The sequence below is a fragment of the Saccostrea cucullata genome, unplaced genomic scaffold (assembly GCF_032062105.1).
Source record: "Saccostrea cucullata isolate Sc308-1 unplaced genomic scaffold, CSIRO_AGI_Scuc_v1 ctg228, whole genome shotgun sequence".
In the NCBI taxonomy this organism is placed as follows: Eukaryota; Metazoa; Mollusca; class Bivalvia; order Ostreida; family Ostreidae; genus Saccostrea; species Saccostrea cuccullata.
In genome coordinates, this window is record NW_026925293.1 from 137,653 (window position 1) to 153,952 (window position 16,300).

At 33.4% G+C, this 16,300-nt stretch overlaps 1 protein-coding gene across 2 annotated transcripts in view; it reads left to right on the top strand.

Annotated features, from left to right (window-relative positions):
• Window positions 1-16,300, top strand: part of LOC134268549 (galactose mutarotase-like) — a 49,886-nt gene that overhangs the window by 28,482 nt on the left and 5,104 nt on the right. For both annotated transcript variants that reach the window (XM_062750818.1, XM_062750817.1), the window contains exons 3-7: window positions 491-595; window positions 1,285-1,329; window positions 1,912-1,978; window positions 11,202-11,332; window positions 13,254-13,408. In XM_062750818.1, the coding sequence (XP_062606802.1) occupies window positions 491-595; window positions 1,285-1,329; window positions 1,912-1,978; window positions 11,202-11,332; window positions 13,254-13,408 (503 nt within the window). The remainder of the gene's footprint in view (window positions 1-490; window positions 596-1,284; window positions 1,330-1,911; window positions 1,979-11,201; window positions 11,333-13,253; window positions 13,409-16,300) is intronic.

Genomic DNA, 16,300 nt, shown 5'->3' on the forward strand with positions numbered 1-16,300 from the left:
AATTCAGAGTTTTATCAAAGTTAAGTTGAACAGCACAATAAGTATCAATTTTATTCATAAATCTAAAATAAGAATTCCTATAATCAGTGAATAATTTTGGGTTGAGCATCAATAAAATATTCATTTTTTTATTATTATAAAGAATTAATCGTTTGAGGTAACTTCAATCCATTTAAAATCAGACTTCTTATAATTAGATCCGCACCGTACACACTTTTTTTTGGCAGAGTGAATATGGCATGGATCAAAGAAGTTTCACTCTGATTTTTATTAGATTGCCTCACACTTTTGTCAAAATAGTTCAGTTCTAAACTTAGCCCTTTGAATTTGCTGTATTTCTTGTACGTAAAAAAAAGTGTTGAAAAATACTCGTACCCAAATATTCACTTTAATGCATTGTATGACTTTGACCATTGAATTACAATTGTCCAAATAGATAAGGAGGTATTTATTCCTGCAGATTTTCCCGTTTTTATTTTCTTTTTTACAGAAGGTAACCCTGTCAGGAGCAGTAAGCGTGTCCCCATCGTAGTGGGCGTGGTCGCCGCCGTCTGTGTGGCCGCCGTGGTTATTGGAGTGGCTGTTCACTTCTCCAGTAAGTAAAATGTTAAAAGAGATACAGCCATTTAATGAAGGGTGACACAGTTATGATTTTTTATTTTTAAAATCTAATCAAAGTACCCTATCAATTTGCAAGCTGGTACATTTTTATTAAGCAAAATTAAGATTCATTGACTCGCTGTTAAGAGAGATAACTTCATTGGAAAAAATGAATAATTTGTTTATATGTCATGCCTACTTGAAAAATTATTTTCACGATTTTTTCTCAGAATTGAAAAGTATGCGGAAATTTGCGCATTTAGATAATGAATTAAATTTCTTTTGGAAAAGTTTGTATCACAACCCATTCTGTCTGAACGAGTAGAACTATATAGTGCAATGAGCAAGAGTTTAAAAAATCGTGATCAATTTCATGAATTTTGAATATCAAGATTTTATGTGCAATTTTTATTAATTTTTATTTCATTATCTACGAATTTGAGTTTTTACTCTAGCAATGACGCAGCATCTTTGTGTTGATGATATCGTAGCAAATATTTCAAAGATTATTATAGAACGTTTGAACATGATTTCCACTTAACTTGCTCTTGAAATATAACAGCAAGGAGGTCTGTTTTCTTATTTGATGAGCAAAGCACAGTAAAAAAAATAAAATTAAAAAAATAAAGAGGAGTATAAATTAAAAACGTTATCGTCATTTGATGCTTTCTGTTTGCTTTATAGGCAAAGAAGAAGATAACATTGGGAAAACATCAGCACTAAAACAAGGTTTGTTTGCATGATTATAGTAAAATACAGATTGCGTAATCGTCGAGTCATGTTCACTTACGAATTCAAAAAGAGCTGTTTTATCTTATGACACATTTCATGTAGTTTGATATATGAAATATATGAAGTTTAATTATGTACCAGTCTAAAGTGTCCTCAGGTTCGTACCCCGTTTGTCTAAACCCAAAGCTATTTTATGTCTCTGCTGTCAGAAGCATTGAACTTTGTGAGCAAAAGAACTTCCACGGAAACTAAAAATGTTTCACTTTGTAAACTCGGACCTTTTATCAATTAATTCAGGTCACTAGCTCTTATCTCCCCCTCAAGATAAAGAATTCAAAGGACACAAAGCTTTCAAACTAATAATAAAATATTAACGATCATTTAAAAATTGAATATTTCTATTGCTGCACAATGGATGTATCATTATCGAAGCCTGGTAAGCAAAGATACCAATAATCTTTTCGTAAACTGCTATCTCCTATCTTTTGGAGAGAGGAATAATGATCTTATATTATACGTATGTTCTATTTCGTGCAGATGGTTCAATCACTGAAAGTAAATATTTATTTCTTCCTACAGAAGTTCCCCCAGTCATTCCAACAGAAGAAGCCTTTGGTAATATCAAAGATGGCAGACAAGTGAAAAGGTTAGTCATCGAAGATAATGCTGAATGCTATCATTGTTAGAAGTGCATTTGCACTTGAATGACGATAATATTTGGCAATATCTTCAAACTAACTTGAAAAAGACGCTTATAGAGCTTACAATACAAAATGATGAAGACCAAATTGTTTAAAAAGCCTTGTCTAATCGGTAATAGGGTCAAACACATAACCTGTACGAGCAAAAGAACCTGTATGATCCAGGGAATAACACGCAACTTCTACAGCATCTTATTCAAAGAAATGATAAGTTTTATTTGAATTTTAAACTAGAGGTACTGTGAGCACTGAGTTCATAAATGATACCATTCCGCTTCCCAAATGATTATATTATGTTTTGGTCAGGGAGACTTGAAATAACTGCATGTCAGACCAAAAAGTAAAATAGGAGGTGCACAATGACATTATGTAATGAAGATTCTGTGAAAGTATCATTAAATTGTATTCAGTAGTACAAGAGGCGTTACGGATAAGAGATGGGTACCCTTCAATATTATAGGAAGAATGACATCGTCCATGTTTTGCTCTTGGAAACCGAAAATATGCCTAGGATCAAAAAGGAAAATAGGAAGTCACAATGGTACTATGTAACAAAGATTCTGTGAAAGTCTCATTAAATTTCATTAAGCGGTAAAAGAGGAGTTGAGGACAAGAGATGGGTACCCCCAATGCGTAACAGACAGACGGACGCACATCCCGATCAGTCTATACCCTCCCACTTTTCAAGTGGGGGCATAATAAATATCACTTCAATTGCCCCTGTGTACAGTACATGTCGACTACCTTCCTTGCATATGCATACTTGATGTGTTTCTAACAAGTTTAACTAATATATTACTAATGTATTTTAAACTACGAGAGAAGAGGTAAATTAATAAAGTACATTACGGAGTTCTCTTATTCACATTCGTACAAAAAAATGGTGTCACTAATATATGTATAATTTTTTGACAAATTCTACCCTTAAAAATAATTTACTTTTGTTGTCTGTTTGATAAAATTAATGAATAGAAACACAAGTATTATATACATTCACGACCCAAGTCCTGTAAATCTAACATGTAATAACCCGGTATACGAAACTCAATTTTGTATATTTTAAAACAATTTTCCTTAAAATGACAAATTTATTAATTTTCTAATCAGTAAATTACATTTTTACTGTAATTTATATTATGTACATGGATAAATTGCAATGCACGTATCTTTTTCCTATTTACTTTATGAATGTTGAAAGGTAACACTTCGGCTTCCGATTGCACTTATTCCTACCGATGCTGCAATAAAAATAGGTTTCTTATTAAAGGATGTATGCTCTTACAGAAAAGATTTCTGTCTCTTGAATACATCTTGAAAGGGAAAACTTCTCAGTGACACGAAAGCACGGTTATATCAAATACTAGTATACAGTTAAAGTATATCATTGAAGGGGTTAGCAAGATTCCAGTTCCCCAAGGGAAAATATATTTTAAATACCTGACGAAATGAAAAAGGGTTTTCCATTCCAGTGCAAAACCTTGGATTTTCCTATCAAAGAGTGATTTGGTTTTGGCGCTCATACCAGTGATAAACTATCATTTTTTTATTTGATTACTGCTGCAAAAAAGCACGTTTCAAGGATATGGTTTGTTAGAATTGACATGATCAAGCTGGCGAGATAGAAGAGCGTTTGATTTTGTTTCAGTCGCTCGAACACTTTTTTTATGCTGATACTTAAATCCTCCTCATCACAAATAGCTAAGGACCTGTTAAAGATATTGCTAATTCATTACTTTATAAAAAGTTAGCAGCATGCAGCACATTGCTATTTTAAAAATTCATTTTACTATCACTTTTACTTTAAATTAACTTTAAAATCATTAAAAGATTCTATTCAGTAAAATAGTGGAATACTTCGAGAAAGCAACACTTTTTCCTTAATGTTTGCCTCAAAGCAATTGCCACCAGTAAACAGTGATTTCATGTAATATTTTTATACCTCTCCCCGCTTGAAAAGCCAGAGGGTATATAGTAATCGGGATGTCTGTCCGTCCGTCTGTACGTTCGTCTGTCTGTTACGCTTTGGGGTACATGTACCCATCTCTTATACCACTGAATGAAATTTGATGAAACTTTCACAGAATCTTTAATAAAACTAGTGCTAATTGTAACGGGGACCGTTACAGATGTTCCCCAAACGCTCCCCAACTCCCTTTTGGTGTCATATTCCCTGTAAGCTTCATTAAATAAGACAAACTCTATGCATCTGAGATTTTAACAACATTTACAAAGAAGTGTACAAAAAATCATTTAAACTTTAGCATTGCACGCGTGAACATGTGAATGCATTTGCGTCATGACCATATCATCTTGTCTACACAATCTATATTTTTAATACACTGAATATTAAAGTATTTAATCCAAAATTATTTAAAAAATACGCTCATTCAAGTGTATGTTTGATTTTACTCATTTCACGTGCACGCACGTGCATACATGAGCATGGTGACCATACCGTCTTGTAGAAGTCCATTACATCTATCTATGTTCTAAATTCCACCCCGTTTGGATGAAAACTAAGGGAGTTATAGCTGTTTCAAGTTTCAGCCAATCAGATTGCAGCACATGTACACGCACGTGTATGCATGTGCATGGTGACCATACCTACTTGTAGAAGTCCATTATATCTATCTATATTCCAAATCCCATCCTGTTTGGTTGAAAACCAAGGGAGTTATAGCTGTTTAAAGTTTCAGCCAATCAGATTGCAGCGCACGTGCATGCACGTGTTTTCATGATAATTGCTTTATTACATGTTGTAGGATATCCTAATGCATGGCTATGTTCAAAATTTCAAAGGATTTCGTCAAAAAACAAGAAAGATATTGAGACTTTAGTTGCAGCCAATCAGAGCGAAGTGCACGTGCATGCGCGTGAGATCTTGCTATTTTCACCATGTCGTCATGTCTATACTACTAATATATCCTCACATTATGAGTTTCAAAGCATTTCATTTAAAAAAAGAAAAGTTGTGGCTATATCTATTATATTGGTCATTTCACGTGTTGCACGTGCACGCTCTTGCAAGCACGTGCGCGCAAAATGACCCTGATTCCGCAAATCTACATAACATGTCTACTAACCCTAAAAAGGTTTTACCTACATTGGAAGAACAGTTTACAAGATCATTCCCGGACAAAAAAGTTCCAGGAAGAAGAAGAAGAAAAATAATAATAACTAGAATCTTGTTGCCATGGCAACAAATAAGTCTTCCGTTCTTCTTAAATCTGTAAGAATTTGCTTTTTTCTCTGCAAAAAACATAGATATCATATGTACTCTGAAAGAAAAAAAAAACTGCAAAAAGGTCTTTCAATACTTAAGGTACTTTGATTTTCATGACCAATCTTGTTCTTATGCATTTTGGCACTTATAAGAGCTACACGTGTATCATAGACAAACCAACGGACGAACGAACACCGTACTCTCATAAATTTCACTGTGTTTATGTTCTGGCACAATTGTGATGGTGTTATAAAAATGTCATGAACTAAGTTAGTACCACATTAAACGTAAAGTCGTTGATTTTTACAGTAATACTATCGAGATTTGTCAGCAGAAAGATTATTCGAATTCAACTACAGGAATTATTCAGCGATTAATTGATTATATGTTGTTTAATGTCCCTCTCGAGAATTTTTCACATGGAGAAGCCTCAACTCGCCGGTGGAGACTGCAAAATGTTGTCCTATAATTTGGCTCTAATCGCCATTGAGCAGTGAGGAATCTTTTTGAGTCAGTACCATCTGACACACGGGACCTCGATTTAAACGATCTCATCTGACGGACCGGTCTCCACGTCCCACAACTGAAGTCCATGATACAGATATATGATGCTCTAGCCATGTTTTTATTTCATTTTTCATTTCTCAAATTTGTTGCATCAGATTTTCTTAAAGATCATACTTAATAATAAAAATGATTTTGAACAACTTTATTGCAATGCATACAGCGTCCGGTGATTTTGATTGACAGGTCAATACATGTGCACTTAGTGTAATACTTCTTAAGCAGAAAAAATATACAGAGAGTGACTATGACGGACAATGAAATCAGAAAATATTTAATAAAGAATGGGTACAACTGATATAGAACTGATTTTTTGTCTATGTAAATGGATAGGATAATCAGGATTAAAAGGGAATCTCTCGCTCTCTCTCTCTCTCTCTCTCTGTCAGACATGTAAATTTCAGTATCTTGCGTAATGAAAAATCTACTATTATAGGATATGAATTCTGTATACATGTTAATTATAATCAAATGTTCCAGAGTTAATTGCATAACGAATTTATAATTCAAAGGCCTATAGTTGCAATAATGTCTCCGAATAAAATCAAGGGGGGGGGGGGGGGGTCAAAAGAATTACAAACTCGGTAATTTTATGTTTTATGAATTAAAAGGAAAATACTTAAGGTTGCATGTACATACATATAATTATATAGCATTGCATAAAATTGTGTTCATTCGTATACTTTATCTAACATATCAACAGACCTTTGCAGATGTTTTTGTATCATGTTTTTAGCGTAGCATTATTTCACACAGAAACGCGTAACTTTCACATAATGTTAACCCTTTGAGTACTAGTATTTCACAAAAATCCAAGAATCGCTTTTTCTCATCTTTAATAACTTCTCGGGTATATAAAAGTATAGATCATGTATAATAAATAACACTATCAGACTTTTAATCAATGAAATATACGTGTTAAAACCATATCCAATCTATAGATTGATTTTCTTTCTTTTAAGTTGCAGATATCAATTTATTTCTAAAGGCTTTACAACGGTATTACATTACTCTTCTATCTCTCAGTTCCCTTTTGAGTACATATAATATTTTAGAATCGAAAATAAAACTCGGATTCCGGGATATTTTCGCATTCAAATTAGAGAATGAATTAAGAATATTTTTTTTAAATATAATCATAACAGACATTACAGATTTACACTAAACTGACAACTTTAAACTATGCATATACTGAAAGCAGTAACCAACGTAACCTTTCATGCAGAAGTGGATATGGAAACTCAAAGTCTAAATATTTTTTATGTGAAAAGTGTGGATATAGACGTCTGCGACGTTATGGATACTACCTCCGCCTTTATCTCGAAAGTTCTATTCCCACTTACAAGTCAGAGTTATCTATCTTTGCTCATTGTCACTACGTAAATAGAGAAAATGAATTTATTTCTCCAAAATGCAGAATCAGATTGAATAAATAATATGTTTAGTATTTTTGTAGAATGATTTGTATATTCATCGCTGTTGTATATACTTAGTTGACACAGAACGGATATTTTTTCTAAGATATAAATTTGTAAATCAAAAACTTTCAATATACAGACTAACACTACACAGCCAAATTTAAACTAATATGCATATAGTGAATTAAGTAATATGCAAAAGAGAGAATATTGAATGTGTAAATATGTTGATCTGGAGAGCGTATATATGTCTCTAACGTCATCAATACTATTTCCGCCTTTATCTCGAAAGTTCTATTCTCATTCACAGGTCAGAGTTATCTTTCTTTGCCCACCTTATACATACTACGTAAATAGAGAAAATTTCGGTACCGAAAATATACAAAATGCGGAATCTGATTAAAAACAAATTATATATTTAGCATTTGTAGAAAAATGTCTCTTTTACATAAGAATATCTTGAAAAAATATCTAAAAACAAAAAAATCAAAAATTGACCAAAAACAAATTCACTTCCGGTTCGGACAGGAAGTACTGGAAACACACGAAAACAACTTCAAAACAAATAGAATATCATGATCTAATACTCCTGTAAATTTCCTATCTTTACCTCAAACCGTGTCCGAGAAAACTGCCGGACAAAAGTCCATTTTAAAATTCGAAAATCGGCCATAACTTCGGACTGGAAGTGAATTTTTCAAAAAGCGGAATTTTATATATACTTCATATATCAACCTACTTACATGAGAAAAATTGTGAAAACCTATCCAGCCATCTCTGAGTAATCGCGCTCACAAAATTTGGGAGGAATAATAATAATAATAACTAGATGAGATCTCGTTGCGAGCAACGAGTAGGTCTTCCGTTGAATTTCTCGATAAGATGAGATGTGATTTTGACTGATATATTCGTTAAAAGAGAATGACATTAAGTTTTCCTTCATTTCTTTTTAAGTTTCTGATTTTTATCACGATATTCTGAACATGTTTTGTTCAATATGGCTTATAAAAATACTCCCTCTTTTCGAGATATAAAACATCAAAGATATAGCATTTTGGCCCCTTGCAACCACTTATTACGTAACATATGATAAAAAACTTTATAATGTATTATTCTAAATCATTAAGATGAATATCTTTGCTTCTCATAATGGATACTTATAAAAAAAAACATTGATCATGAAAGAGTTGAAGATGAAATACTTTTGACCCCTCTAAGTCCCTAATTTAAGGAGTCAGCCCTTTTTCTTTATATCAAATGAAAGGTCTTGTGATTTTGAAGATTTTTTGTTCAACACTTATTCAGAGATTTCTATTCGTTGTGGAGATATGCTAAATAAAAATATTTAAGGGTCACTCCTACAAGTCCTCAACGGGGTCGTTTTACAAAAAATCAAAGTATGCATATTGCTGAGAACATTATTCTTGCCATCTTTTGTTCAATATTGCTTATCAAAATATTCCCCCTTTTCGAGATATAAATATAAAGCATCAAAGATTTGACATTCTGGTCCCTTCTGACCCCTAATTACGTAGCATATGATCAAAATTGTATCATATATTGTTGCAAATCTTTAAGATAAATACTTTTGCTTCAGTAATGTATAACAGAATATTGATCATTAGAGAGTTATAGATAAAAGATTTTTGCCCCTTTTAGTCCCTAATGTGAGGGGTCAGCCCCATTTTCTTTATATCAAACGAAAGGTCTTGTGATTACAAAGATTTTTTGTTCTACAACTATTCAGAGATTTCTTTTCGTTTAGGAGATGTGCTTTATATACATATTTAGGGGCCACCCCTACAAGTCCTTTATGGGGCTGTTTTACAAAAATTCAAAGTATGCATATTGTTTAAAACATTATTCTGACCATCTTTTGTTCAATATTGCTTATCAAAATATTCCCCCTTTTTGAGTTATAAAGCGTCAAAGATGTGACATTCTGGCCCCTTGTGACCCCTAATTAGGTAACAAATGATCAAAATTTTATCATATATTGTTGCAAATTGTAAAGATGACTACTTTTGCTTCAGTAATGTATAACAAAATATCAGTCATTAGAGAGTTATAGATAAAAAACTTTTGGCCCCTCTGAGACCCTAATTTGAGGGATCAGCCCAATTTTATTGGTATCAAATGAAAGGTCTTGTAATTTTGCACATTTCCTCTTCAATATGTTTTAACAAATTATGAACAGGTATGAAGATATGAAACAAAATGTGTCAAATTTTGTGAGATATTTCTGAGACATTTTTTCGGGCCCTACCGAGCTCCGGCGCCTTTCGCGCTAGAAAGATTTGGAGACCCAATTACAACTCACCAAACCTTCCTTTATTTTCACTGAAAATCTTAAGTCGATATCTTAAGTCGTTTCGGAGGAGTTTCCTGGACAAGCCGACCCTCTGAAAATCAGAAAATCCTAAATATCTCGAGATAAGAAGTGACGTCATCAATCAAAAAAATTTCCAATAAGGTTCAGATCAATACCTACCAGATCTGAAAGTTTCGTGAAATTTGGACGAGCCGTTTCTGGGAACTTGCGTGCACAAAATCGGTTGGAATAATAAAAGGGAAAAAGAAACCGAACGAAAACAATAAGGTCTTCCGTTGGAGACGGAAGACCTTAATAATAAAAAGAAACAATACAAACACTATAAGTCTTCCGTTGTGAACGGAAGACTTAATAATAAGAAACAGAGTAAAAACAATATGTTCCCCAACTTCGTTTGGGGAACATAATTAGCAATTGTACACCTCCTATTTCACTTTTTGATCCGACACATATTTTGGGTGTCCCATAGCAAAACATGGACACGGCCATTATATTCATATGGGATACTGGGGTATCATTTAGTGAGCTCATTGCTCCAGTACCTCTAGTTTTCGTTTGCATAGAAGGATATGGAGATAACGAACAGTATTCAATCTCAAAGTCCATAAAACAATACAAACTAGGAGCAGAGCAAACATCAGAGGTGGGATCAAGTGCCATGGAGGAGTGAGCATCCGCTTCTGACCGGTCACACCCGCCGTGTGCTCCTTGTCCTGATCGGGAAATAACGGAAAAATCCGTCGTCAATTAAGTGTATAAATAATTGACTAACAATTAGTATGAAAAACGTCCCTCAGCATTTGACTCAATGATAAATTGTATTTGCTGACAAGGTCATTGTATCGACTAAAGAACTTACGAAATGATGACTTTATTCTTGTTTCATCAACTTGCTTGTCAATAATTTACCTCGAAGAAGAAATTAAGAAATTGTTCTTACGTAGAGCATGCTCTTGCGTATCGAATCAACTGATATATATATATATATATATATATATATATATATATATATATATATATATATATATATATATATATATATATATATATATATATATATATATATATATATATATACTCCGTATGCAGGTGATGAAGGTATATTGCTGCATAAGTTAGGGAAGTTGACGATAGAACAGTTAAAGTCATCACGTTTATCATATAGCTTGGTTGTTAGATTACCATTAATGTCTTTTTCAAGTAAAATATCCAAGTATGAAACAGATGTGTCAGACTCTGTGGTATCTTTTAACACAAGCTCAACAGGATATATCGTATCGACGTAGGAATGGAAATTCCCATTGTTAATTGACAATACGTCGTCGATATATCTAAATGTTGAGTTGAAGGCCACAGCAAGTGTTTCCTTTTTTCACGCATAAGATTTTGCAAAAATTCTGCTTCATATGAATATAAAAATAGGTCTCCATTAATCTTATAGTTAGAGCAATTTACACTTTGATAATAATCAAACTTCAGAATTCCTGAAATGAAAGGCTGCCTCTCAACCGATAAAGCAATAGTTTTGCACAGCATCTAATTATGAAACAAAATATCTTCACGACCGATTTCAAATATTTTGTATAATGATAATACATGCAATGATATTTTAAAGATATACTTATTTTCAGATTTACGTTTACCAACAAGAACAATGTTACTGTCAGAATTATCAGCTACGGAGCTACAATTACTGATATCTTGATGCCGGACAAAAACGGAAAAATAGTTGATATCAGTTTAGGCTTTGATACCGCATCAGGTAAGTAAAAAATCGTGTTTTCTTATGTACTGAAGAATGTGGCATTGCGGAAGAGATTTATGTTTTCTTTCCCCTGATAGTCAAAAATGATACATTTTTATCTTGGTGTGGCGGGGTGACTTTAAAAGTTCATGCATTCTTTTTTGAACTACAGTATATTCTTATGTACATGACAGACCAGTTTGATTACTGTATAGGGGGAAAATAACTCGCGGTGTTAATATTCGCTATATTCACGGTGTTAACAAATCCGTGAATTCAAGAAACAGTGAATAAATTTTCAATAATCTCCATGTTTTATTTGGAAATTTGTGAATAGACTACGATAGATTTGTATAGGTGTACGTGCAGTCCATGGTCACTTCAGTAATTGCGAGTTGTAATGTCACTCAATTAATTTTAATTATCACGCTTTACTCTAATTCAAATCGGCAGATAATAATTTGTGTTTGTTCAAAAGCTGTTTTAATAGCCAACGTGTTTCATCAATCAAAACACGTGGGCCATGGGTTTTGATTACCCGTGCGTAACTAATGTTACCATGTGGATTTGTTACCTGCATTCTCATGGATATTAGTTCATGTACAGTTTTTATCGACATTTTGGTTTTAAAAAATCATTCAAATAAATATCGAACTTACTGACGATGTGGAAGGATATTATTTCGTAGAACTACATAAAAACTTTTATTTCCGTCCAGTGGTTTTTCGCCGCGTTGTATTATGATCTTGGGTGCACATGCACTCGTGGTAATAGCATATAGGAAAGTCATTTGACGTTTAGAGACTATTAATAATTGCACTTGTGTTAAATACTTATTTAAAAAATATAACAATTTTATAATAACTTACCCTGTTGTTCGTGAAATAAAAACATAACGCTGATTAATTTCGTTTACATGTAGCTATGGTATAGATTAAATGGAGACAAGGGAAGTAACTTTTATTATATACATACCAAATTCCGCGAATTCAAGAAACCGCGATCGTGTCAGATGAGAGAAAAACGTGAAAATTACAACCCGTGAAATTAATCCCCTATACAGTAGATACATGGACCTATCACAATATTGTAGTGACTTACAATCTTTACACACTCCCATCCTTCAAGGATTATTGTGGAACTTGTACAGTTGTGTAGACATAAAATTCTCATTTCCTTTTAACTTAAAAATTAATTAAAACTAGAAGTACTGTGAGCAATGAGTTCACTAAATGATACCCCGCCCCCTTCAAGTTATAATGGCAAAGTCCATGTTTTGCTCTGGGAAACCTAAAATAAGTGCCAGATCAAAAAGTAAAGTAGGAGGTGCGCAATGGCATTATGTTATATAAGGAATTTGTGAAAGACAGATTCATTAAATTTCAAAGAACGGTATAAGAGGAGTTGCGGATACGAGATGGGTACCCCAAAGCGTAACGGCGGACAGACGGACGGACTTACAGGCGAACATCCCGATCACTATATACCCTCCCGCTTTTCAAGCGTGGGGTATAAAAATGTTAAAAAAAAAAAAAAAAAAGGATTTCTCCGCTGGACTCCATTAAGTTTTTAAAAGCCTTGGTATTCTTTCCTAAACATAGCGCAATTAACCGTACCCAATGCCTCGAGTATGTACTTATTAAATTGACTAAAGAGTTTTAAAAAACACAAGGAATTTAAGTTTTTGAGTAATTATGCGAGGCAGTATGCTCGTGAAAATTTCATTCTCGCAAATATTAGTAACCTTTAAGATTATATAGAACAATAACCTTCATTCGTAAAGTTTTGTCTCGCTTATCGTGAAAATAAGGTGTTGCCAAAGTAAGTAAGGTAAAGGTTAATTTTCAATTTATCACATTTTAGTCTCATTCCATTGAAATTGTATGTTTCCCTTGTCTTAAAGATTGATTTTCTTTAATTCTAATTCTACACTCTTTAGAATACGAGGCCAGGCATTCCTACATCGGAGCAGCACTCGGTCGGATAACAGAGCGTTTAAAGGGAGCACGTTTCACAATTGATGGCGTAGAATACAATGTGTCGGCCAATGAAGGACAGAATCAAGTCCATGGAGGCTTCCAAGGATTTGACTCGGTAAGAAAGAATTTGCTTTTACATATAACATAACATGCATATCTGTTAAAGTTTGTGATGTCCCATGCTTTGTGGTTTATAACGTCCACTCAGTTCAGTTTTGGTCTATAACGTCCACTTGGTTCAGATTTGGTTCATAGCATTCCCTTGCCTCAGTTTTGTATGGTGTCTTTTTAGCCGAGCTTTGCTGAAAGCAAAGTCCTGGCTATAGACATCATGATCGACTGTCTTACTATAAATAGCAAACTAAACAAAAAAACCAAACAGCGTCAAAGCAGACGTTTCCGATAAACAAAATAGTCCCATTCAGAGACGATATTCAAACAAATATTTTTAACATCCCAATCGTTGGAAAAGTAAATGATCAATATTTTTGCTTGATAGTTAAATAGAAAGAGAAATTAGATATTAGCTTTATTGGGATAACCACAATATAACAATTTTTGCACATATGCTGCTGAATGCATTTTGTAAGCGAACTATTTTCAATCGCGAGGGCTTTTCGAAAAGTTGAAATTGTTGAAGAGTTTTATGTTTCATATCGTTTTCGTCGATATAACGTTAGCGGTTATATTCTGTTTTGATTTTTAGCAAATTAATAGTATAGTGATTTGTAATTTTAAAAATTAACATGCGTGGAGTCGCATGACAATGTACATGTACTTGTATCATAGTTTCTAATGTAGTTTGCGATAAAAGTACAGTCTGTTTGAAACTAAAAAAGAATGTTCTAGAAAATACATATGTGCATTATTTTAACTTTTCCAAGAACGATTAAAAAATTTAAATTTTGAGAAAAAAAAGCTTATTGAATAGAAAATATGGTGAATTTCTTGGAAATATTATTTATCAAATTTTAAAATGATAATATATCTTGGGGTCTGGCCTGTAGATTTTAATTACTGGTAGATGATATATTGTTTCCATCATAATCATACAAACTCTACCCGTTGAAAATCAATGGCCTAAAGAAAAAATAATTAAATATGTACTAATTTCGGATCAGACAATATACTCGAGCAATTAAAGCCCGGCCTTCAGTTCTTTCAATACTTTGATTCCTTTAGTTTTTATAATTCCCTCTTAGTTCTGGTATAGTTTATAAATTAAAATCCTCTTGGTAGTTTTCTGTTTTGGTTTATTTAGTCCCATGAAATGGGTGGTTTTTAGTGATATGATGGCGTCTGTCCATACATTTTCTTGAGGGTAATCATTCCTTATTCACAACCCCTTGTAAACCGCGAAATGCAATTAATAAAACATACACAATATTTTATGACATGATGATACGTATTGTTTTTCTTTCGATTAGACAAATATTTGGGTTTTATCATTGCAAAACATGGATATTACCATTTTTACTATAAAACTGGGGGTACCAATCTCTGATCCGTAACTCCTCCTATATCACGGGATGTTCATTGAGTCTTTTGCAGAATGTTTACTAGTATTTCAAATTGTCGCTGTGCACCTCCTAGGTTTTGTTTCGATGAGACAGATATTTGGTATTCCACAACGCAAAATAGACGTCTCCATTCCTTGTACAGTTTTGGGTAGCCATCGCCTATCCGCAACTCAGCTTACACCCATTTTTTTTTCACAGAATCTTAATTACATAGTGCCGTTTTACATATCCTGTTGTACCTTTTCATCGGTAAGATTCCTAAAAACAATTTATCAAGTCTTTTACGGAATCTTTTTCATAATAATATTTCCCCCTAATATTTTATCTTTTCATCGATTGGTTGTTGTTGCTCTACCTCGAGTCACAATATTAAAGCCATATTGTTTAGGCAGATATATTCAGTTTCATAAAGCAAACCACCAACTTTGCCATTATACTCGAGAAAAGGGGGTACCCATTTTGTTAACTACTCTTAAGGCTCTCCGTGAATTTCAAATGAACTTTCACAGAATCTCATTTACAAAGTACCGAGAAATACACTTTGCCATTACAATACACTCATCTTTATATGATTATGATCTCAGTGCATTGATCACATTATCTCCAGTTCTTGTAACGTCCATGGTATGTTCTGTTTCTGTTAATATGTCTTTATTTCCTGTTTGGACTATAGCTTCTATATGTTTTAGCCTGGTTTGTTACATCCTTTGTCTCTGGACCCAAAAACGTCCAAAAGTTTTGTTCTGGTTTGGTAGTTCTCGTATTTTGCTTTGGTTTGTAAGGTCCTTACATTAAGTTTTTATTTGTAAAGTCCCAATGTTCTTTTTTGTCCTCATGTTCTATTTGATATTGTAAAATTTCTGTGTTCTGTCCCGCCTAATTTTCTGATTTGGTTCGTAATCCCTTTTAATAATAATAATAATAATAATAATACTTTATTTTGAGAGGGTAACCCGATTAGTGCAATGCACTAGTCTTCCTCGGGGCCCTCTTAGCATGTTCACAATAATACATGTACAATAATAAAAACATTTTACAATAATAAATAAACTAGAGGTACTGTGAGCAATGAGCTCACTAAATGATACCCCCCGCCTCCCATACGAATATAATAGCAGTGTCCATGTTTTGCTCTGGAAAATCAAAAATATACGTCAGATCAAAAAGTAAAATAGGAGGTGCACAATGGCAATATGTAATTAAGAATCTGTGAAAGTTTCATTAAATTTCCCTCAGTGGTATGAGAGGAGTTGCGGATAAGAGATGGGTACCCCAAAGCGTAACAGACGGACGGACAGACGGACGGACGGACGGAAATACCGATTACTATATACCCTCCCACTTTTCAAGCGGGGGGTATAATAATACAATATGACGTAAAAATACATTCTTAGGACATTTTAGTTGCGACACGTTATAATAAATGATTCAACATTTTTACGAAATGTGTGTAAATTCTGTGAAAAACGGATATACAACGGTAATTT